The sequence below is a fragment of the Taurulus bubalis genome (assembly GCF_910589615.1).
Source record: "Taurulus bubalis genome assembly, chromosome: 21".
Lineage (NCBI taxonomy): Eukaryota > Metazoa > Chordata > Actinopteri > Perciformes > Cottidae > Taurulus > Taurulus bubalis.
This window is the reverse complement of record NC_136609.1, coordinates 11,136,211-11,160,720: the sequence shown is the minus strand read 5'-3', so window position 1 is coordinate 11,160,720 and position 24,510 is coordinate 11,136,211. Positions and strand designations below refer to the sequence as shown.

The 24,510-nt window shown below is 40.1% G+C and overlaps 3 protein-coding genes and 1 long non-coding RNA gene across 4 annotated transcripts; all 4 read right to left on the bottom strand.

The window, feature by feature from the left end:
* On the bottom strand, positions 1-1,613 carry LOC306753045 (OX-2 membrane glycoprotein-like; the record flags this gene model as incomplete). The annotated part of the gene is made up of 3 exons (XM_079236876.1): positions 1-299; positions 386-724; positions 1,559-1,613. 3 exons carry the CDS (start codon positions 1,611-1,613, stop codon positions 1-3), a joined length of 693 nt encoding a protein of 230 aa, XP_079093002.1.
* Positions 1,614-3,229: 1,616 nt separating this feature from the next.
* On the bottom strand, positions 3,230-8,637 carry LOC306753044 (OX-2 membrane glycoprotein-like; the record flags this gene model as incomplete). The annotated part of the gene is made up of 3 exons (XM_079236875.1): positions 3,230-3,528; positions 7,405-7,743; positions 8,583-8,637. 3 exons carry the CDS (start codon positions 8,635-8,637, stop codon positions 3,230-3,232), a joined length of 693 nt encoding a protein of 230 aa, XP_079093001.1.
* A 1,805-nt stretch (positions 8,638-10,442) lies between these two features.
* On the bottom strand, positions 10,443-11,699 carry LOC306753043 (OX-2 membrane glycoprotein-like; the record flags this gene model as incomplete). Its single annotated transcript, XM_079236874.1, has 3 exons — positions 10,443-10,741; positions 10,828-11,166; positions 11,633-11,699. The coding sequence occupies 3 exons, from the start codon at positions 11,697-11,699 to the stop codon at positions 10,443-10,445; spliced, it is 705 nt and encodes a 234-aa protein (XP_079093000.1).
* An 11,220-nt stretch (positions 11,700-22,919) lies between these two features.
* LOC306752688 lies at positions 22,920-23,390 on the bottom strand. Its single transcript, XR_013771227.1, has 3 exons — positions 23,331-23,390; positions 23,141-23,198; positions 22,920-23,002 (listed from the first exon to the last, which is right to left on the bottom strand). It is a non-coding gene; the product is annotated as an uncharacterized lncRNA (long non-coding RNA).
* Between the last annotated feature and the right edge of the window lie 1,120 nt (positions 23,391-24,510).

The following is a 24,510-nucleotide window of genomic DNA, read 5'->3' as shown; positions in this document are numbered from 1 at the left end:
TTAGAAGTGTGTCTCACCATCAACAGGCTTGACCTCAGGAATCAGCTCATACACGACTCTCTGAGGACCAGAGAGAACTCTCGCTGCACATCCAACCCGCATGCTGTTGCCGTGGAGACGAGACAGCTCAGCTGTGGTGGTGACAGTGACTGTGCCGTTGGTGTTGGTGACGCTGGTGGAGTTGTAGTGAGGGACAGTCAGTGTTACCGTGGGAGCAGGTCGGCCTGTGGCTGAGCAGGACACAACCAGCTCTTCACTAGAGGAGGATTCTCTGACATGTAGAAAGGCTTCATGCAGCTCTGGAAGAGAAACAATATTAGTGGTAATATTACAGAAAAGACAGAGGATTATGAAAGCGTCTGCAACAACGCAGCAGGGTTCTCACCATAGAGCTGGAGGTAGGTTGTAGCAGTGAAAGCTCCATCAGGGTAGGTGTTAAACAGACAGCGATAGAATCCTTTATCTTGGTCCATCACGTTCCTGATGACTATGGAGCTGTTCTGCAGTCCAGCATCTATAAACTCCACTCGTCCTTGAAATCCAGGCATCACTATCTCACCAAAGTCTTTGTTGTAAGTAGCGAGATCCGTCTTCCCCTGAGGTAAGATCTTCTGCCAGGTGACTTGCACGACATCTTTAGACTGCATCAGCTGACAGTTCAAGTAGGCCCTGTCTCCTATCGCTGCCATCACAGTCTGCTGGGATTCGATCACAGAGGTTTGACCTGCAGGAAACACAAACATCGTAAGATACTCAGAAAACACTTCAACTCCTCAGGAGTCTCTCTGCATGGCACACAAGAGAGTAGATAGCTATGTTCACGACACCTGTGACTACACCATGACACGTTTTAGGAACGAGATCACAGTCACTTTCATTTTGAGAACCATTACAAAAACTATACTTATAGATCTCTATGGGAAATTAATATATATATATATATATATATATATATATATATATATATAATATATAATATAATAATACAATATATAAAAATATAAAAAAATATATATGTTTATATATATATATATATATATATACATATATATATATATATAATATATAATATATACAGTATTAAGATCATGACTATTCATATGCATATTGTCACAACTGAATCTGACCCTAATAAATCCCCTCCTTGTGTTCTGGGAGAAATATCAGTCAAAATAAAAACAAAACAAAATCCCCATTAAGAAATATAACACTTTGAAATGAATATACCAACAATAAATTGCATGCGGCATAATTATACTGCTGACCCGTTCTGGAGAAAATAAAAACGATCTGCAGGATCTAACAGCTCACATTGTGGATGGGATGCAACGATATACTGCAAGTCAATTCTGACGGAGTTTGATTAATAAAAGGAATTTGTTTCTTTTGCATAATATTATATAGAATATGTTAGAATCATATTTGCCGCCAAAAACGTTACTGCAATAAACAATAAACATGCAAGAGCCACACAGCTGAGCTTTAAATCAAATAGAATATATCACATATTCCGATATAAAGGTATAGAAACACATCTCACGGTATCATCTCTCCTCACCTTTGAGAAAGACTCCAAACGCACAGAGGAGATGTAGGACTGCTCTCTGAGACATCTTACTGCATGCTGATTAACATCGACCGCCAGAAGCTTTGAAAGTGAAAGTTAGCATTGTTGCCCAGGTGCGCATGCAGATACGCATGCGCGTGCAGATACGCATGCGCGTGCATATGAGTCGTGCCCTGTAAATACCTACTCACCTATAATGTAACACCCAACGGTAGTCGTGTGGCTACATTCCTGTAATGCTCTAAGTGTTATTCATTCTGAGGTCTCAGTCTGCACAGGTTGGTGCAGTGAAGAGCAAGATAACACCTTTCTGTTTCCACCACAGTTTATGTTCATGTTTTGAAGGGAAGATGGACTTCCTGGGTTTTGAACTTTGTCCCTGTGTCTAATGATTGACCTCCAGAGGGCGGCGCTGTAACTGTTCAGAGACATATCTGGACTAACAACTAATTTATATCCAAATGAATGGAATGAATAATAACAATAAATAGATAGCCAACATCTTAAGAGTATTCATTTCATTAATTTAATTTATTTCCAGTGACAAGGATTCATTATCACCTGGATGCAAAACACCACAACCATACATGTATTACGTCATAGTGCATTGAGCAATAAACAACATTGTTATTGAGTATCCTGTGTTTGCTTTGTCTGTCAAAGCAATTTGTGTTATATTAAGTATTTCATTGTTTATAATAAATTAAAGTTAAACACACACAAAACTATATTCATAAAAAGTATTGACCTTTGACTGACCTTACCATGGGGTTTTGGACATTTTTTGATTTTGTGAACATGAATCTTTTTGATCTTCTGGAATTATTATCCATGAACTGATACGATAAAGTTATCCATAAAACAATGCATCAGGGTTTCAGGACTTTCCAGCAGCATTTGCTTTGGCATTTCAGTCTTGTGGGTCATCTGTGGGACTGAAAACAAGTTTTTTCCTTTCATGGATGATTTTGGGTGGAAGCAGTTTTTATTCTTTCCAGTAGACGTCCGTAGCCGTGGTGTGTTCTCTGACTTCATTAAAGATGTTCTGGGCCTTGTGATAAAAACAGGGAGTCAGAAATCATTCAGAACAATAAATAAACATGCAGACTAAATAATGTAATGTGCATCACTCGTTGGTATTCTGGTTCAAGACCTCTGACCCATTTGATCCTCCTGAATGAAGGAAGTGACTCTAACTAGTTTAGTCGTATTAGCAAGTTAGCAAGGTGCAAAAGTGAAGCCCCAAATTAGACACATTGGACTGAATTGTTTTTACAAAGGAGAAAAATAAATGAATTGACTTACTCATGAGTGTCTTTCTTGTTCTCCTCAGAGTCCCCTTGTGACACACTGACGGATTCAAGAAAATCCTGTGGATTCCTTTGTGGAATTTCCCTGAAAAGACTTGGATCCGACATTACCATATTAACTGTGAGGAACTGGTATTAATACAAGAAAGGTGATGAGTTAAAAGTGAAAAGTTACCTGTTCTGGTGTCTCCGTTTAAAAAAGACAGTCAAGGCAGCAGCAGCAGCAACACAGAGAACTCCCACGACCCCCCCAATGATCCATGCATCAGATCCAGACTCCACATCAACACCTGGGAAATAAAACCAAAAGACATGAGCTCCAACGTATTCATCAATCTATGACTCTGTGTGGTTAGAAGTGTGTCTCACCATCAACAGGCTTGACCTCAGGAATCAGCTCATACACGACTCTCTGAGGACCAGAGAGAACTCTCGCTGCACATCCAACCCGCGTGCTGTTGCCGTGGAGACGAGACAGCTTAGCTGTGGTGGTGACAGTGACTGTGCCGTTGGTGTTGGTGACGCTGGTGGAGTTGTAGTGAGGGACAGTCAGTGTTACCGTGGGAGCAGGTCGGCCTGTGGCTGAGCAGGACACAACCAGCTCTTCACTAGAGGAGGATTCTCTGACATGTAGAAAGGCTTCATGCAGCTCTGGAAGAGAAACAATATTAGTGGTAATATTACAGAAAAGACAGAGGATTATGGAAGCGTCTGCAACAACGCAGCAGGGTTCTCACCATAGAGCTGGAGGTAGGTTGTAGCAGTGAAAGCTCCATCAGGGTAGGTGTTAAACAGACAGCGATAGAATCCTTCATCTTGGTACATCACGTTCCTGATGACTATGGAGCTGTTCTGCAGTCCAGCATCTATAAACTCCACTCGTCCTTGAAATCCAGGCATCACTATCACACCAAAGTCTTTGTTGTAAGTAGCGAGATCCGTCTTCCCCTCAGGTAAGATCTTCTGCCAGGTGACTTGCACGACATCTTTAGACTGCATCAGCTGACAGTTCAAGAAGGCCCTGCCTCCTATCGCTGCCATCACAGTCTGCTGGTATTCGATCACAGAGGTTTGACCTGCAGGAAACACAAACATCGTAAGATACTCAGAAAACACTTCAACTCCTCAGGAGTCTCTCTGCATGGCACACAAGAGAGTAGATAGCTATGTTCACGACACCTGTGACTACACCATGACACGTTTTAGGAACGAGATCACAGTCACTTTCATTTTGAGAACCATTACAAAAACTATACTTATAGATCTCTATGGGAAATTAATATATATATATATATATAATATAATAATATAATATATAAAAATATAAAAAAATATATATGTTTATATATATATATATATATATATATATATATATATATATAATATATACAGTATTAAGATCATGACTATTCATATGCATATTGTCACAACTGAATCTGACCCTAATAAATCCCCTCCTTGTGTTCTGGGAGAAATATCAGTCAAAATAAAAACAAAACAAAATCCCCATTAAGAAATATAACACTATTGAAATGAATATACCAACAATAAATTGCATGCGGCATAATTATACTGCTGACCCGTTCTGGAGAAAATAAAAACGATATGCAGGATCTAACAGCTCACATTGTGGATGGGATGCAACGATATACTGCAAGTCAATTCTGACGGAGTTTGATTAATAAAAGGAATTTGTTTCTTTTGCATAATATTATATAGAATATGTTAGAATCATATTTGCCGCCAAAAACGTTACCGCAATAAACAATAAACATGCAAGAGCCACACAGCTGAGCTTTAAATCAAATAGAATATATCACATATTCCGATATAAAGGTATAGAAACACATCTCACGGTATCATCTCTCCTCACCTTTGAGAAAGACTCCAAACGCACAGAGGAGATGTAGGACTGCTCTCTGAGACATCTTACTGCATGCTGATTAACATCGACCGCCAGAAGCTTTGAAAGTGAAAGTTATCATTGTTGCCCAGGTGCGCATGCAGATACGCATGCGCGTGCAGATACGCATACGCGTGCATATGAGTCGTGCCCTGTAAATACCTATTCACCTATAATGTAACACCCAACGGTAGTCGTGTGGCTACATTCCTGTAATGCTCTAAGCGTTATTCATTCTGAGGTCTCAGTCTGCACAGGTTGGTGCAGTGAAGAGCAAGATAACACCTTTCTGTTTCCACCACAGTTTATGTTCATGTTTTGGAGGGAAGATGGACTTCCTGGGTTTTGAACTTTGTCCCTGTGTCTAATGATTGACCTCCAGAGGGCGGCGCTGTAACTGTTCAGAGACATATCTGGACTAACAACTAATTTATATCCAAATGAATGGAATGAATAATAACAATAAATAGTTAGCCAACATCTTAAGAGTATTCATTTCATTAATTTAATTTATTTCCAGTGACAAGGATTCATTATCACCTGGATGCAAAACACCACAACCATACATGTATTACGTCATAGTGCATTGAGCAATAAACAACATTGTTATTGAGTATCCTGTGTTTGCTTTGTCTGTCAAAGCAATTTGTGTTATATTAAGTATTTCATTGTTTATAATAAATTAAAGTTAAACACACACAAAACTATATTCATAAAAAGTATTGACCTTTGACTGACCATACCATGGGGTTTTGGACATTTTTTGATTTTGTGAACATGAATCTTTTTGATCTTCTGGAATTATTATCCATGAACTGATACGATAAAGTTATCCATAAAACAATGCATCAGGGTTTCAGGACTTTCCAGCAGCATTTGCATTTCAGTCTTGTGGGTCATCCTGTGGGACTGAAAACAAGTTTTTTCCTTTCATGGATGATTTTGGGTGGAGGTTGCTTTTATTCTTTCCAGTAGACGTCCGTAGCCGTGGTGTGTTCTCTGACTTCCTTAAAGGTGTTCTGGGCCTTCAGATAAAAACAGGGAGTCAGAAATCATTCAGAACAATAAATAAACATGCAGACTAAATAATGTAATGTGCATCACTCGTTGGTATTCTGGTTCAAGACCTCTGACCCATTTGATCCTCCTGAATGAAGGAAGTGACTCTAACTAGTTTAGTCGTATTAGCAAGTTAGCAAGGTGCAAAAGTGAAGCCCCAAATTAGACACATTGGACTGAATTGTTTTTACAAAGGAGAAAAATAAATGAATTGACTTACTCATGAGTGTCTTTCTTGTTCTCCTCAGAGTCCCCTTGTGACACACTGTGTCACGCCGGAGCACTAATGAAAGAACCCAAATGCACGACCCGAGGCAGAGAGTAAAGTTCACAAGAATTCCTTTATTGATGAAGGTAATATTGCAACAGGATAGAGTCTCTGGAGAAGGACCGCCGAAGGTTCTCCCGATGTAACTGGGGAGGGACTGAGGCCGGTCGGCAAGGCTCTGACCCGCTGTGGTGAGAGCAGCTGTCTCACTCTGGGGAGAGTAGAATCGTCAACGTAAACAGTCCAGGGTCATTCACAGGAAGGCAGTCAAACTCAGCAGAGGTACAGGCAGGGATCGGGCTTACTCGGAAACGAAGGGACGTCGGAATCAGAACAGGATATCAGGCAGGAAAACCGCTGGTAAGTTGACTCACAGGTGAAGAAAAACAAACTGGCAACAAGACAAGTGAAGCACAGAGTATATATACACACTGGGAGGGGAGTTAACGAGACACAGGTGAAACACATCAGGGCAGGGAGAGGTAATCACACATGAGGAAGTAAAGACAGCAGACATGACACAGGAGCATGATTTCAAAGTAAAACAGGAAGTGACAAGACAACAAAAAGCACTACCGTCTAGTGACGGTTGTGACACACTGACGGATTCAAGAAAATCCTGTGGATTCCTTTGTGGAATTTCCCTGAAAAGACTTGGATCCGACATTACCATATTAACTGTGAGGAACTGGTATTAATACAAGAAAGGTGATGAGTTAAAAGTGAAAAGTTACCTGTTCTGGTGTTTCCGTTTAAAAAAAGACAGCCAAGGCAGCAGCAGCAGCAACACAGAGAACTCCCACGACCCCCCCAATGATCCATGCATCAGATCCAGACTCCACATCAACACCTGGGAAATGAAACCAAAAGACATGAGCTCCAACGTATTCATCAATCTATGACTCTGTGTGGTTAGAAGTGTGTCTCACCATCAACAGGCTTGACCTCAGGAATCGGCTCATACACGACTCTCTGAGGACCAGAGAGAACTCTCGCTGCACATCGAACCCGCGTGCTGTTGCCGTGGAGACGAGACAGCTTAGCTGTGGTGGTGACAGTGACTGTGCCGTTGGTGTTGGTGACGCTGGTGGAGTTGCAGTGAGGGACAGTCAGTGTTACCGTGGGAGCAGGTCGGCCTGTGGCTGAGCAGGACACAACCAGCTCTTCACTAGAGGAGGATTCTCTGACATGTAGAAAGGCTTCATGCAGCTCTGGAAGAGAAACAATATTAGTGGTAATATTACAGAAAAGACAGAGGATTATGGAAGCGTCTGCAACAACGCAGCAGGGTTCTCACCATAGAGCTGGAGGCAGGTTGTAGCAGTGAAAGCTCCATCAGGGTAGGTGTTAAACAGACAGCGATAGAATCCTTCATCTTGGTACATCACGTTCCTGATGACTATGGAGCTGTTCTGCAGTCCAGCATCTATAAACTCCACTCGTCCTTGAAATCCAGGCATCACTATCTCACCAAAGTCTTTGTTGTAAGTAGCGAGATCCGTCTTCCCCTCAGGTAAGATCTTCTGCCAGGTGACTTGCACGACATCTTTAGACTGCATCAGCTGACAGTTCAAGAAGGCCCTGTCTCCTATCGCTGCCATCACAGTCTGCTGGTATTCGATCAGAGAGGTTTGACCTGCAGGAAACACAAACATCGTAAGATACTCAGAAAACACTTCAACTCCTCAGGAGTCTCTCTGCATGGCACACAAGAGAGTAGATAGCTATGTTCACGACACCTGTGACTACACCATGACACGTTTTTGGAACGAGATCACAGTCACTTTCATTTTGAGAACCATTACAAAAACTATACTTATAGATCTCTATGGGAAATTAATATATATATATATATATATATATATATATATATATATATATATATAAAATATAATAATATAATATATAAAAATATAAAAAAATATATATGTTTATATATATATATATATATATATATATATATATATATATATATATATATAATATATATACAGTATTAAGATCATGACTATTCATATGCATATTGTCACAACTGAATCTGACCCTAATAAATCCCCTCCTTGTGTTCTGGGAGAAATATCAGTCAAAATAAAAACAAAACAAAATCCCCATTAAGAAATATAACACTATTGAAATGAATATACCAACAATAAATTGCATGCGGCATAATTATACTGCTGACCCGTTCTGGAGAAAATAAAAACGATCTGCAGGATCTAACAGCTCACATTGTGGATGGGATGCAACGATATACTGCAAGTCAATTCTGACGGAGTTTGATTAATAAAAGGAATTTGTTTCTTTTGCATAATATTATATAGAATATGTTAGAATCATATTTGCCGCCAAAAACGTTACTGCAATAAACAATAAACATGCAAGAGCCACACAGCTGAGCTTTAAATCAAATAGAATATATCACATATTCCGATATAAAGTTATAGAAACACATCTCACGGTATCATCTCTCCTCACCTTTGAGAAAGACTCCAAACGCACAGAGGAGATGTAGGACTGCTCTCTGAGACATCTTACTGCATGCTGATTAACATCTACCGCCAGAAGCCTTGAAAGTGAAAGTTATCATTGTTGCCCAGGTGCGCATGCAGATACGCATGCGCGTGCAGATACGCATGCGCGTGCAGATACGCATGCGCGTGCATATGAGTCGTGCCCTGTAAATACCTACTCACCTATAATGTAACACCCAACGGTAGTCGTGTGGCTACATTCCTGTAATGCTCTAAGCGTTATTCATTCTGAGGTCTCAGTCTGCACAGGTTGGTGCAGTGAAGAGCAAGATAACACCTTTCTGTTTCCACCACAGTTTATGTTCATGTTTTGGAGGGAAGATGGACTTCCTGGGTTTTGAACTTTGTCCCTGTGTCTAATGATTGACCTCCAGAGGGCGGCGCTGTAACTGTTCAGAGACATATCTGGACTAACAACTAATTTATATCCAAATGAATGGAATGAATAATAACAATAAATAGTTAGCCAACATCTTAAGAGTATTCATTTCATTAATTTAATTTATTTCCAGTGACAAGGATTCATTATCACCTGGATGCAAAACACCACAACCATACATGTATTACGTCATAGTGCATTGAGCAATAAACAACATTGTTATTGAGTATCCTGTGTTTGCTTTGTCTGTCAAAGCAATTTGTGTTATATTAAGTATTTCATTGTTTATAATAAATTAAAGTTAAACACACACAAAACTATATTCATAAAAAGTATTGACCTTTGACTGACCATACCATGGGGTTTTGGACATTTTTTGATTTTGTGAACATGAATCTTTTTGATCTTCTGGAATTATTATCCATGAACTGATACGATAAAGTTATCCATAAAACAATGCATCAGGGTTTCAGGACTTTCCAGCAGCATTTGCTTTGGCATTTCAGTCTTGTGGGTCATCCTGTGGGACTGAAAACAAGTTTTTTCCTTTCATGGATGATTTTGGGTGGAGGTTGCTTTTATTCTTTCCAGTAGACGTCCGTAGCCGTGGTGTGTTCTCTGACTTCATTAAACGTGTTCTGGGCCTTCAGATAAAAACAGGGAGTCAGAAATCATTCAGAACAATAAATAAACATGCAGACTAAATAATGTAATGTGCATCACTCGTTGGTATTCTGGTTCAAGACCTCTGACCCATTTGATCCTCCTGAATGAAGGAAGTGACTCTAACTAGTTTAGTCGTATTAGCAAGTTAGCAAGGTGCAAAAGTGAAGCCCCAAATTAGACACATTGGACTGAATTGTTTTTACAAAGGAGAAAAATAAATGAATTGACTTACTCATGAGTGTCTTTCTTGTTCTCCTCAGAGTCCCCTTGTGACACACTGACGGATTCACGAAAATCCTGTGGATTCCTTTGATTCCTTTAATCGCACATGAGGAAGTAAAGACAGCAGACATGACACAGGAGGATGATTTCAAAGTAAAACAGGAAGTGACAAGACAACAAAAAGCACTACCGTCTAGTGACGGTTGTGACACACTGACGGATTCAAGAAAATCCTGTGGATTCCTTTGTGGAATTTCCCTGAAAAGACTTGGATCCGACATTACCATATTAACTGTGAGGAACTGGTATTAATACAAGAAAGGTGAGGCTGAGTTAAAAGTGAAAAGTTACCTGTTCTGGTGTCTCCGTTTAAAAAAGACAGCCAAGGCAGCAGCAGCAGCAGCAGCAGCAACACAGAGAACTACCACGACCCCCCCAATGATCCATGCATCAGATCCAGACTCCACATCAACACCTGGGAAATGAAACCAAAAGACATGAGCTCCAACGTATTCATCAATCTATGACTCTGTGTGGTTAGAAGTGTGTCTCACCATCAACAGGCTTGACCTCAGGAATCAGCTCATACACGACTCTCTGAGGACCAGAGAGAACTCTCGCTGTACATCCAACCCGCGTGCTGTTGCCGTGGAGACGAGACAGCTCAGCTGTGGTGGTGACAGTGACTGTGCCGTTGGTGTTGGTGACGCTGGTGGAGTTGTAGTGAGGGACAGTCAGTGTTACCGTGGGAGCAGGTCGGCCTGTGGCTGAGCAGGACACAACCAGCTCTTCACTAGAGGAGGATTCTCTGACATGTAGAAAGGCTTCATGCAGCTCTGGAAGAGAAACAATATTAGTGGTAATATTACAGAAAAGACAGAGGATTATGAAAGCGTCTGCAACAACGCAGCAGGGTTCTCACCATAGAGCTGGAGGTAGGTTGTAGCAGTGAAAGCTCCATCAGGGTAGGTGTTAAACAGACAGCGATAGAATCCTTCATCTTGGTCCATCACGTTCCTGATGACTATGGAGCTGTTCTGCAGTCCAGCATCTATAAACTCCACTCGTCCTTGAAATCCAGGCATCACTATCTCACCAAAGTCTTTGTTGTAAGTAGCGAGATCCGTCTTCCCCTCAGGTAAGATCTTCTGCCAGGTGACTTGCGTGACATCTTTAGACTGCATCAGCTGACAGTTCAAGAAGGCGCTGTCTCCTATCGCTGCCATCACAGTCTGCTGGTATTCAATCACAGAGGTTTGACCTGCAGGAAACACAAACATCGTAAGATACTCAGAAAACACTTCACATGTTGGAAACGGGATTCTCATCAGGAATCTCTCTGCATGACACACACACACACACACACACACACACACACACACACACACACACACACACACACACACACACACACACACACGAAACAGGCTGTCCTCCGCTGGCGATGAGTGCAAAGCGCAAAAGTGCAATGCGGAACAGACTACAAACATATTCAATTACGTCACTGTTATAAATTGTAGCATGACCAAAATCATTTCATATATTAATAAGCTCCTCCTTGTTATACTAAAACGCTTATTATAGAAAAATCTGCCAAAACAGTCTCAGTGTTTCGATCAGAGCTGTTGGGGCGACAGTCGGCAATTTGACATATCATTGCAGGATTAACAGATTAACATACATTATTGCCCTGATGCACACATATTACTTTATTATCTCTTTCTTACCTTTCTGAAAGACTATCGATGCGAATGCGACGAGGCAATGTAGTCCTATAATAGCTGCCAGCGCCATGTCTGCCGCATACCTTTCGCTGTCTCTCCTGAACTGCTTTAAAGAACTTCTGTCAAAGTGAAACTAGCTTGATATCAAATATCCGTTGGTAAATCATTTATCAACAACCTGAATAATACATTTGGTGGGTTGTGACTAAATTGTTTGTGCAATTGTATTAATATACTGTATTGGAACCAGACAGGTAGAAACAGAACATTTTTATTTTACATTTGATTCATTTGTATATATATATATATATATATATATATATATATATATATATATATATATATATATATATATACATTTTATTTACAATGGAGCAACAAGGGACTGTCGTCTCTGTTGTCAAGTTTAGTTGTTTGACCTCGGCCAGCTCATTAAAGTCCAACGTTCCCAGTGGCTAAAGCCTCAGTCAGGACTCAGCAGCTGGATGGTCTGCAGGCTGGATGGCTCGTCACGTGTGTGTTTGTGGGAGGAGCCTCCACCACTACTGAGGCCACACAGCCTCTTGGCCGGTTGGCTGACCTCCAGAAGTAGATGCTAACAACAACAAACAAACAAAAACACTGATCAGTCCTCTATGACTTGGTAGAACATGGTAACACTTCTTCTATGTATTTCGACTATATGATCTATCTTAGTCCAATACGAGCCTGTCATTTCAGTTTTCATCCCATTTCACATGAGCTGTGATCCTCAGAGATATTGTCTTACCTTCGGCCGGTTTAGTGGCCTGTTGGGCGGCCCTGGCAGCCTGGGACCGGTCCCGCTTTCTCTTTACTCCCTACGCAAAAACAAAGACGTTAGACTTTCTGTCCGACATGAGCTGATGAAAACAAGACTCTTTCAGTGGCTTCGCTTCATACGCTCCAGTATTCTGGCGTTAACATGAGTCGTACATACGTAATTGTTGCCGGGGGTCCAGTCCGGGCCTGCTGGTAATATTTGGCCTGTCCGTCTTTGGAAAGAGACTTCATGAAGGTGTTGGGAGGCTTCTTGACATACGGCCCATCCTGGTGCTGCTCGACACGCTTCCTCTTTCTGTGGAAATACAGAAGCATTTAAGGAAGAAACACTAAAGTGAGCAGAATGATACAAGACATGGGTGCAATGCATCCTTTACGGTGTTGGTCATTAAAAAAGACGGATTACAATCATATTCATGCAGGAATCTTGGTAGACATATAACAGACACTTCAATCTAACAGCAGCTGCAGAGAAATTAAATAAAAGGTGAATGTGGCCAAAACAGCAGAGCTCACTTACTTTGTCTTACTTTGGTACAGCAGCGTTCCATCGGGCCTAGTTCATAGCAAGAGTGTGTGTGTGTGTGTGTGTGTGTGTGTGTGTGTGTGCGTGTGTGTGTGTGTGTGTGTGTGTTACTTACAGGTCACATTGTTATACTGGAGACACAAACACACACAGAGCAGCTGGTTGGAGAAGCTGAAACTGTCACCTGTCTATCAGGAGACGCCACTGAAGGAGATCTCATTGGTTCACTGATCAAATTAAGCTGCAATTATGTTGAATTATGAATTGAACTTGAGCTCAACCTGACAAGTGCAACTCGGACGTAGACCACCGATAATAATAACAATAAATAGTTGACCAACAACTGAGTATTCATTTTATTAATTTATTCAACCATACATGTATGACGTCAGGGCGCATTAAGCAATAAATAACATTGTTATTGAGTATCCTGTGTTTGCTCATGTCAAAGCAATGTGTGTTATATTAAGTATTCCATTGTTTATAACAAGTTAAAGTTAAACACACAAAAAATTATATTGAGAAAAATAATTGACCTTTGACTGACCTTACCATAGGGTTTGGACATTTTTTTATTTTCCTGATCTGAATATGTAAACATGGGATAACAATATGAATGACAATGAATCTGGTCTGACGCTGTCGTTCTGCTGGTTATTTACATAAAGTGAGCAGTCTTTCTTATATCTAGATATATATATATTTATATAATCCAGGGAAACAGAAAACATGTTGTGAACATAAGTGAAATCACTTAAACATTAAAACAAAATTGCTTTACTAACCAAACAAAAATATATTTTCATTTTGTAATGTGCCAGAGAATAAATTAAAAACATATTGAGTAAAATATTAGATCTTTTGAAACACCTTGAACATTTTGACAGTGATCAAAATAATACTACATTCAACAGTCACAATTACAACCGAACAGTCAACGTGTATTAGAGTAGAATTCCATTGAGCAATAAATAACATTAGGACGCAAACATCAAACATTAAAGTGCAACACAATTATATTATGTCTATTGTATATTATAAATAATCTAACAGTATACATAAGGCTAGATTTATATGTGCTAATCTTGCAATATAATAATCACCTTTAAAGATCACTCAATCAGATAAACAGTTCCAATTTGCTGTGCAAAATAATAACATCATTTGAAATCTACCAAATTCTTTGGTGAGAATTTGGGCTCGTCGTCTTCTTCCCCACATTGTACACAAGATGGCGCTATTGCTCCACAGAACATTTCCTTGTTTACAACAATACAACTTTACATTCTGCAAACGTGCTTTGCTTGGGGGTCCATAAATAGTTAAAGTGCTGAGTATTGCAATTTAAAAGACAAGATGGATTTGAAAACTACTTGTGTTGCAGCTTTTAGCTTAACTCACCGTTCACCTCTAAAGTTTCATAATGCTTGAATGGTCACAGTCTAGGACGGCAGCGTCACACATTTCATTCCGTCTGATCCCTCTTAACCTGCCAGGAAGAGAAAAGAAAGTTTATTATAAAGGAATTAATCTATATGTACATTCACGGATGTCGTTGTCAAACATCTCACCTTTGTAGTGTCACTCCAGCAGCAACAAGGATCAATGGGATGAGCGACACAGCAACGATTACAGCAATCCCTGCCGATGACAGTCCCTTCCCTGGAAACGTACAGGGTGAGGTTAGGAAGAAGGTCAGTCACATTTCCATAGAAGAGGACAGTGGTAATGTGGTAATGTGGTAAAGTGAAGTTGAAACCATCATGTCACCTCCACAGCTGACTCGGTTTACTGTTTGCTCTGAGTCACTCCTACAGTGACACATGAGGTCAATGGGTGAACTTGTTTGAACCCGGATGTGCTACATCCCTTCCAGTTAGTCAGAATAACTGAGACACAATTCTGGGAAGTTTCAAGGAAGCTGATTGTATACATTCTTGTGTACAATCAGCTTCCTTGAAACGTCCATTGAAACAATGGGAGTTCCTTGACACCTTCTAAAGAGCCAGCCTGTTTTGAGGAGTCATGTTTCATATAGATATCATTCAAACCCCATTAGAGAAAGAGTCGACTGTTCTATACAAAAGGATTGACATGCATACCCTCCTCTTCCTCCTTCCCGGCAGGTGAAGAAAAGGGAATCCTCTCCCGCCTTTGTCCCGCCGCTCCACTGTTCAGCAGACAGTCAGCGTGGCCCTTCCACCCTGCAGGGGCTTGCAGAGTGACGTTGCTGCTGCTGGTAAACGTGTGGTCGCCGTTGGTTACCATCACATGCTGTTGGTCGGCGCCGGTGGCTCCCAGAGAGAAGGCCCAGCCAATGGTTGGAGCTGGTTTACCTGTCGCAGAGCAGCGGAACACAACCTGCCCGTCCTCCTGGTGAACTTCTGTTTTCACCTCGGATATCCCTTCATAGAGAGTTAGAATGTGTCATTATGAGGGCTCAAATAAAGGCCCTCTAGTTACTGAATGGACTGAAGGCTTCATTCCCAATAAGACAAAAATTCCATGACATTTTCCTTTGTGATTTTGCTACAATTTACCTCGCACCGTGAGGCAAGTCTGCTTTCGTTTGGACCCTTCGGGGAACACGTTGAAAGAACAAATATAGCAGCTCTCGTCGCCCCATGTGACGTTCCTCAGAGTGATGGACGTGGAGCCGAGAGACGCCTCCGTGAAGATCACTCTCCCCTTGTGAGGGTCGTTGACTTGCTGTCCAAACCGCTTGCTGTACGTTGCCAAATTCTCAATAAACTCTTCCTTGAAAAGCCTCTGCCATGTGACCTGGAGCACACCTGTTGGGAATGGCAAGCCTCCAATTAAAACGCTAATGCTAAAACCATTAGCAATATCGCATTTACAGCTTTACAAATGATCTTGTTTTTGCATGCAAAACATATGAAGAGCTTATAAAATCTAATTTTCAACAGCATATTAAAGCATAAATGCAAAAACATTTCATGGTTTCAGCTTCTCAAATATGAGGATTTGCTGCTTTTATTTTGAAATATAAATAAATTAATCATTTAAATATATTTTAAATACATTTGAGGTGAAGATATCACTTTAGGGTTCTGGTTAATTTAATTTGCTGCAGTCCTATAACATTTAGTAAAAATTGAGCTCCACCTCAATAAATACTTTTACTTAAAGTACATTTTCCTGATTATACTCACATACTTTCAGTTCAGCAACATTTTCAATGCAGGGAGTATTTTTACAGTGGTAAAGGTACTTTTACTTGAGTTAAGCATCTGAATACTTCTTCACTGGCAAAACTGGCATTACATAAAATAAAACCCTTACCTGTGGGGTTCGCCACTGAGCAGGAATACTGAGCATCTCCACCATAGACAGCTGTTTGATTTCCATAACCAATGATCTGCGACCTGGAGGCTGATAATTAAAACAGAAAAATATCCATTTATTTTGCTGTTTAGTATATTTATAGATAAAGATAAAAAGTTGGATGCACTTTGACTACAACTAACATACATACAAAAAACATTTAAAAGGTTGAGATTGTAGTCTTAAATATAATAAACACTACTACAATGAATCCAGTGTCACTTACCTTTAAACAGTAAAGCAGTGAGTATCAGGAGCAACATCCTCTTCTTCTGTCAGACACATGAAACTCTTTCAGTTTTACTTTGCAGCGCTCTTTAAAGCGCTTCTGTGAAAGTGAAACTGAGAGGAAGGCAGGGGAACTCCTTCAACCATGAAACATGTGATAAATGCTGTAAGCAAATGCATGATTACATTCACTGGATAAAAAAAAATAGACCCCTTTTCTCGTAATTACGAGAAAAGATAAAGAAAAAGGAAACGTCTGTAAATCCTCTCTCAGTGGCAATGATGGCGCTATCGCAGTTAATCTGCTATTATTACCTTCTCGGTTTGAGACACTGGGAAATACTGATGTTTCTAAAAAATGAGGATGGTATTCAATTGAGTATGTCATCACTGCGCAGGCATCTCAAGGCGTTAGGGTTGTTCAGGCGGAAAGCCCAGTCGTGCTGGATGTCGTGCTGGATGTCGCTCTGTTTCTGCAGGAGCAGCTGAACCAACACGGGATGCTTCATGGATACAAATTCATGCATTTGAAATGCATCTAATCTGGTTTGGTAGTGACTGTAACGGACCTCTGAGAGTTTAAAGTATTGTAATAGTTTGTTTCTTTTTTTTTGTCCTTTATTTTAGTCCGTTTTGTTACTGCAGTCGGTCCATTTTTGAAGGTACAAAAAACGGAAGTTGTTAGTAAGAAACGGGCAGAAAGGAAAAGTTGCCAAAACAACGGAAAACAGTGATAACAAGGTTACGGGTGTATTAGTTTAGCACCTGGCTGATATGGGCACAAGGTTTGCACCTGTTCAAGTTCATGTTTTGAGAAAATATTGTTTTAGATTGTTACGTTTTTTGTCTGTGTCAGAGCTTAAGCTAACCAACTGCTATTTCCGTTTTTCTTCATAGATCTTACGGTGACTTCAATAAACCTTTACGAACCATCACTTAAAGACTCCAGACTATAATTCTGCCGGGGATGCTGCAGTGACTCAAAGAACTGTGGGCACCTGTCGTAATTACGAGAAAAGGGGTCTATATTTTATTTATCCAGTGAATGCAATGCGCTTCCGGACATGATAAACAGAGACAAGTCTAATTTTATGAGGCTGTGGTTGAATATTGTACATGATCTGAAAATGGACTACATTCCCGATGCTGGACTATCAAGGTAAAACATATTCTTATTGATTATTCATGCAATATTTTATTGATGAAATTATTTGACTGCACGAGATAACGATGTAAGTAAATGGTGACGTCATTAAACGAGTCTGAGTGTCATTTGAAACTCACTCTGCTCTTTCCTTCATTGTTAATATTACAGTGAAGTCCAGTAAATCGCTTACTTACTGTATTTAGTAACCCAACAACTCCAGTAATCTCAAGTGGCCAGAAAAATTCCAGAGCAGAAGTAGAAGTCCCTGCGAGTCGAAGTATGTGATCATAATCAAATTCTCGTAACAGTAAGTGTGACATCAAACATGTGATGTGTTGTCGCTCCAGCAAATCTTGACTGATTTGAAAAAGTCCAGTATGATGAGAAGACTTCTGTGAAACAAGAAGACAAACATTTCACAGAAACATATTCATAAAACAGAGAACATAAAATGTGTATTTTGAACATTGAAGCATGCAAACATTTACAAACCTCCCAAATACATATGAATCATAAAATGAGCAGGATATGTTCCCTTTAACTGAATGATGTCATGTTTAGTGATCCTCTTACTGCATTCCAGGCCCTTTCAAGGAATGTTTGTGTAATTGTGAAACTGTGATCTTATCTTCAGGAATTCTGTCAGTACATTGTTGCAATAATCTTGGATTGTATATTTTAGTTATAAAGCAGGATGCATCTTTTCAAAGGCTTTTTCTCTGCTTTGTTGTGAGATATACTCACTATATCTCATAATTAAACCGCGTGTCAAATCTTGTTTCCAAAATAGCAGAGGGGAAGTTACTGAATATAATTCCTCTTAAGTGTGTAATTCCGGGTGGAAAGAACCTAACTGTTCTGTGTGGCGGAGAAGGGTGTGACTGTGGCTCAGTGGTTAACATGCCTGTCTTTCAATCAGATGATTCGTGGTTCAAGCCCCGGCTCCACTAGTCCATGTCGATGTGTCCTTGAGCAAGACACCTAACCTCAAATTGCTCCCCGTTGCTGTGTCTACGGTGTGTAGAGCTAAGATGTAAGTCACTTTGGATAAAAGCGTCAGCTGAATGTAAGTTAACCAGCTTTGCATCTTTCATTATAACATTTATTAATGTTATAAAACCTTTGGAGCATCATTAAGATTAGATAACTCCAAAGTGGCAAAGCTCAAGGGTTAATTGTTGATTTTGTATCAAGGTGTATAACAGACCGACTACATTGTGTTATAGTGATGCAGACATAAATAATATCTATTCCAGTATGAATTGCATCTGGGAAGTACCTGCGCTACCTGGCGCCTGTAATAATAAGCCAGGATGCCACGCAGACGCAGAGTAACAGCTTGTTGTTTACCAACCACATGATGGGCCAGTTTTAAAGCCTCAGGCTTATCATCTAGATTTGAGCAGGGAGGAGCTATTATTATTATTATTATATTGGTACACGTTTCACTTGAGACTAACTGATAACTAGCATGTTGCTACATCCGACCACCCAAGAAGCAACACACCAAACAATCTTCCTCATCTGGTCTGAAATGGAGAATACTACAATGTATAAAGTATAAAATGGGTAAATACTCAAGTAAAGTACAAGTACCTTAAACTTGTCCATCAAAATATTTTTCTTTTTTTCTGATTGAGTCGCCTACTTGATGTTGAAATGGATCTATGTGTCTGAGAAAATGCCTGATGGACTTAATTGAACCCACAATGCATTACAGCTCTGTCTTCTTTGGTGTATACACTTCATGTGTCTGACAGCCTGGTTTGCCTCAGAGGAGCTCGAGCCGGCCTCAACTTTTAATTCTTAATGGAATGATGTTGAAAAAAGCAGACGTTGCCACAGACAGATGCTGAATTTGCAGTTTAAACCGCTTCCTCATTTCCCTCAAATGTCCCTCCTGACCCGGTGGTCAGGCAATCTGTTGTCTCCATCCTTGATAATAAAATCAATTGTTTCCAACGCAGATGCTCAAACCAAATGCGTGTGACCCAGTCGTACTTCCTCTGTAAATAAAGAGGAATGCTAGCAGGGAAGTACCAGAGAGAAAAACAATTACAGGGAATTAAAGTTATTGCAGACTGAAAAGAAAATCATAGCTCCTCATTCTCTGTAATGAGCAAAAATGTTTTTACAGACTCAATCTCCTATAATTTAGAAGAGCAATATGTCTCCCTTTAGTTGGTATATAGCAATTTAGACATGTGTGCCTCAATCCAAAATCATATATCATTTATGCATAAATAATGATATAAATAGCAGATGATATCTAGCAGAGGCGTATACATATGCTTGATATAGTTTATTGTATTTATATACTGTAAACCAGCTATAATTAGTTATTTAAAGCAAATGTTTGGTTTCACAACAAGAAAGTATTACCCATAACGATCATAAATATCTTTCTTGTATCGGCAGAAGATGCATGACAAAAAAAACATTGCAGGCATACTATTGCAGATTATATTATCATGAAGGATCCCGAATATTTAAAATATGAAAATGGCCACAATGCAGTTTGCCGACAATATGGAAAGTGCACTTTGTTGGTTGCTCCAATTGGAATATTTTAATATTCAGAGATTGATTTAGAGACGGGACCCACAACTTAGTTTGAACTGTTTATTTGTTGTTTCTTATCATTGTTACAGTTTAATATAACAACGGTGTTATGCTCACTTTTCGACATGAAACTTCTGAAGGATATATTTGTGATAAATACTGCCACCTGGTGGACAACAGCTCTCACTGCACTTGGAAGGGAAGCGATACAAACGGAGCTCTACGGAAGCGCCTCTGTGTGTGTGTCCGCTGTGTGTGTGTCCTCTGTGTGTGTGTCCTCTGTGTGTGTGTGATTGCTAGTGTTACAGTTGTGTAGTTTGACAGTTGAATAAAGGCCGCTCTCTCTCCGTGTGAAGGTGCTGTACGGCTCAATGTCTTCTGGCTCCTGCAAGACATACGCATGTTATAACAGTATTAAAGCCAGATGAATTACATTCATATATATAGATATATTTAAAAAAAGATTTAAACATTTTTCAGTACCGGGTTTGGAAAACTGCTCAGTGGTTCTGGTCGTTTTCTGTCAGGTCAGACAACAATGCATCAGTAATTAATCTTAATGTTATTTCACTCTATATTCTTATAGGTGGAGCAGAAACAAATGAAGGGCAGTGCCTTCCTTCATTACTTCTTTTGAAAATGACAGTTAGAATCTGCATATTTATGACTGCAGTGCAGTTTAAGTCATTTAAACATTTAACTTGACAGCAAAAAAGTGTTCACCACAATAGATATTCATCCAGTGCTGCTCCTCGTATGATTATTACAGTATTCTCTCACCTGTGACGTATTCCTCTGTAGATAAACCCGAAGATGACTGCAGTTATAGAAATGACTGTTGTTACACCGATCAACGCATTTATAATGGTTCTGTGTGTTGGCCAGCTGGCGTCTCCGTCCTCTGAAACATCGTAAAGAAAAACACCTTCGTCAGGAACATGACAGGTAGTTGTTGTCTGTAAAGAAACCTCAAAGCAAAATGCGTAAAATGTGTTTTTTTATAAGCGCAGGCATCACATTATCATAAAAATATTCCTGAATAATGTTATCAGCATAGTTGAAAATGACCATCTTCAACTAACCCAAAGTATGAGAGGAATGCAGAGTTGGATCAAACCTTTATCTTCCACAGTGATATTCAGATGGAGAATATCCGTCCCTCCATTATGTGAACACTCACAGGTGTAGTTCCCACTGTCCACTGGTGTTAAACTGGTCAGGTGGAGAAACACAGTGTGATTCTGCAGCATCAGTGTGAACCTGGAGTCACATTCGTGCAGAAAGCCGTCTCCGTATCTATACAGCAGACGACACTCTTCTCTCCTCTCCGTGTGGATCTTACACACTATGAGTGTGATGATGCTCTCTGTTGTATTGGTGCATATTGGAGTGGCGTCTGGTTCTCTCCCAATGGTTTTCATTTCAGTCACTGCAAACAATGATCAGTTATGCATTGATATATATATATATAACTTAATTTCCCAATGTGTAAATTAGTTTCTGTACATTACCTTCGCTGCCGAACCTCACTGTGAGCAGCAGAAGCAGAACAAAGACGCGTTTCCATTCTGCCATCCTGGTCCAGCAGCAGCCGAAGTTGGAAGTGACCAGCGTCCCGTGCTGCAGGGAGGCGACGCCCTCCGTCCCCTGACCTCAAACTCTCAGAGGTACGAAAAAGGAAGTCCTGCGACGAGAGCTTCTACTTTCACACCAGACTGCTCGTGTCTGCGTCCTACGTGTCTATGGTAAGATGTCAAATCATAAAGCCAAAGCATCAGGTGTGCAGAGCTGGACCCATTTATAATAAAGTGTTGCATGCATCGTTGTGGTCTCAACATTATTAGAAGCCTGAGCTTGGGCTGCGAATAGAAAGCAGAAGGGTCTCTGAGAAGCTCGTGGCATTTACGGCCCGTTGAAGTGAAACCAGTGTGTCGTCTTCCTACAGCAGACCGGTTCATGTGGCGGTAAGTAGGACACGCTGTAAGGTCACACACTCCTCAATTAGCATTATGCATTATGCATTATGCAGTTGCAAACAACATTATTTTTAAGAATAATAATGATAACTACGGCTAAAAGACCCCAAATTCTTCTCTCTGTATAATTTTAAGGACATTATCTTGACATATTGTGACAATCAGAAAGGCCCCATCTCAAAAAAGGTGCATGTGTGTGTGTTCAAAAATATTTAAAATACTCCTATGAGAGAAATAATATGTTACACACTTTATTTCATGTATTGACTTGTCAGCCTCTGCAATAGTTTCATACAGAGCATTTATAAACAAAGTAGTCACTTAAAAAGCTCAATATTATTGTGACATGGAAAATACCAATTGTAATTACTAGTTAATATATCGTAACACTTAATATTGGACACAATCACTTACGAGTAACATTTCAGTGAGATATAGAAACTTGTTTTGAGACGATGCATCTTGAATATTTTGTGTAGGACTTTTGTATCTTTGCATGTTAAACATCCTTGAAATAAAGCTCAGAAAGAGTTCCCAGATCATTTCAAGATCTTTTTTTTATACAACATCTTCCATCTTAAAAGTGCAAACACAAGTCACAGTCCTACTGCTTACAGTGTAACATTTTCATAAATGTCCTCTTCACTTTTCTCAGTCTGTCCTCCGTCTACTTCCTGGTCGTCAAAGCAGAAATGTTCTCTGTTTCTTCTCGAGTGTGAGATAGTTCCGTAGAGGTCGCTGGCTGGTTGCTGGAGGCTTGTATAGGGGTCATCTGGATCATCTTCCCCCTATAACATATATAGTCTTACTATATATTATGGTCCTGAGTTACTACATTTACATTTACTTCAGCTTTTCAATACGTGGTTCATGATTATACGTGCGAGCTAAAAGGTAAAGAACTTCAAATAGGCTCCATTACTCACGAAGGAGTCGGGAGTCTCACATGCAGGTACTCCAGATGTGGCTGACCTTGAACCGTCGCTTTAAATTAGAAGAGTTAGCAAAGTCAGTGGATCACACACACACACACACACACACACACACACACACACACACACACACACACACACACACACACACACACACACACACACATTTATATTAGTCACTCACCCATGCAGTTTTCTTTTGCAGAGGCAGATGAACCCGAAGATAAGTCCAGTTATAGTGATGACCACAGTTACATCGATCAACACAGATAGAATTGGCCTGGCAGTAACCCTGAAGTCTCCCATTGAAAAGACAAAAATGTATGTCAGATAAATCACATTCTGTTTGTAAAGATGTATTATGATTCTCATAATGTATAATTTATATCATCTGCAAATCGAATACATGACAATTTATTCAAAACACAACATATATAGTCACATATTTTATATCTGCACTACACTGTGGAATCGGCATCTCACATCTTCAGACGTCACGCTGCACACAAATAACAACGTTTCATTCTTGAAACAGAGGCATCACATTATCATAAGATATTTCTCAATAATGTTATCAGTGTGGTTGAAAATGACCGTCTTAAACTGAGCCAACGTATGAGAGAAATGCATAGAGTTTAAAAAGTAGGGATCAAACCTTTATCTTCCACAGTGATACTCAGATGGAGAATATCCGTCCCTCCACTATGTGAACACTCACAGGTGTAGTTCCCACTGTCCACTGGTGTTAAACTGGTCAGGTGGAGAAACACAGTTTGATTCTGCAGCATCAGTGTGAACCTGGAGTCACATTCGTGCAGAAAGCCGTCTCCGTATTTATACAGCAGACGACACTCTTCTCTCCCCTCCGTGTGGATCTCACACACTATGAGTGTGATGATGCTCTCTGTTGTATTGGTGCATATTGGAGTGGCGTCTGGTTCTCTCCCAATGGTTTTCACTTCAGTCGCTGCAAAGAATACAAAATTGGGAAACTTATTACAGGCAAACTGCAAAACTGACTGAGTTGCATCAACGTCATGTAAAGAAGTTCAGTACCTTCAGAGCCAAAACACAAGCACAGCAGCAGAAGAAGAACACAGCACAGGGTCAGCTGGTCCATGATGCCCAGAGCTCTGAACAGCGTTTAAGCTGCGCTGCAAACATGCACCTCAAACGACCAACAATATTAACAGCACATGAGATAACGAGGAAGTGTCCGAGAGAGGAAGTGAGAGGCGCTTCTGAAACGCAGCATCCTGGAGCACAGAAAGACATGATGCTCAGTTCGGATTGTTTCTTTGGTAAAAGCAAACATTTATGATTTAACACTGCAGAGCTTCAACAACTTTAAATATCTTATTTTC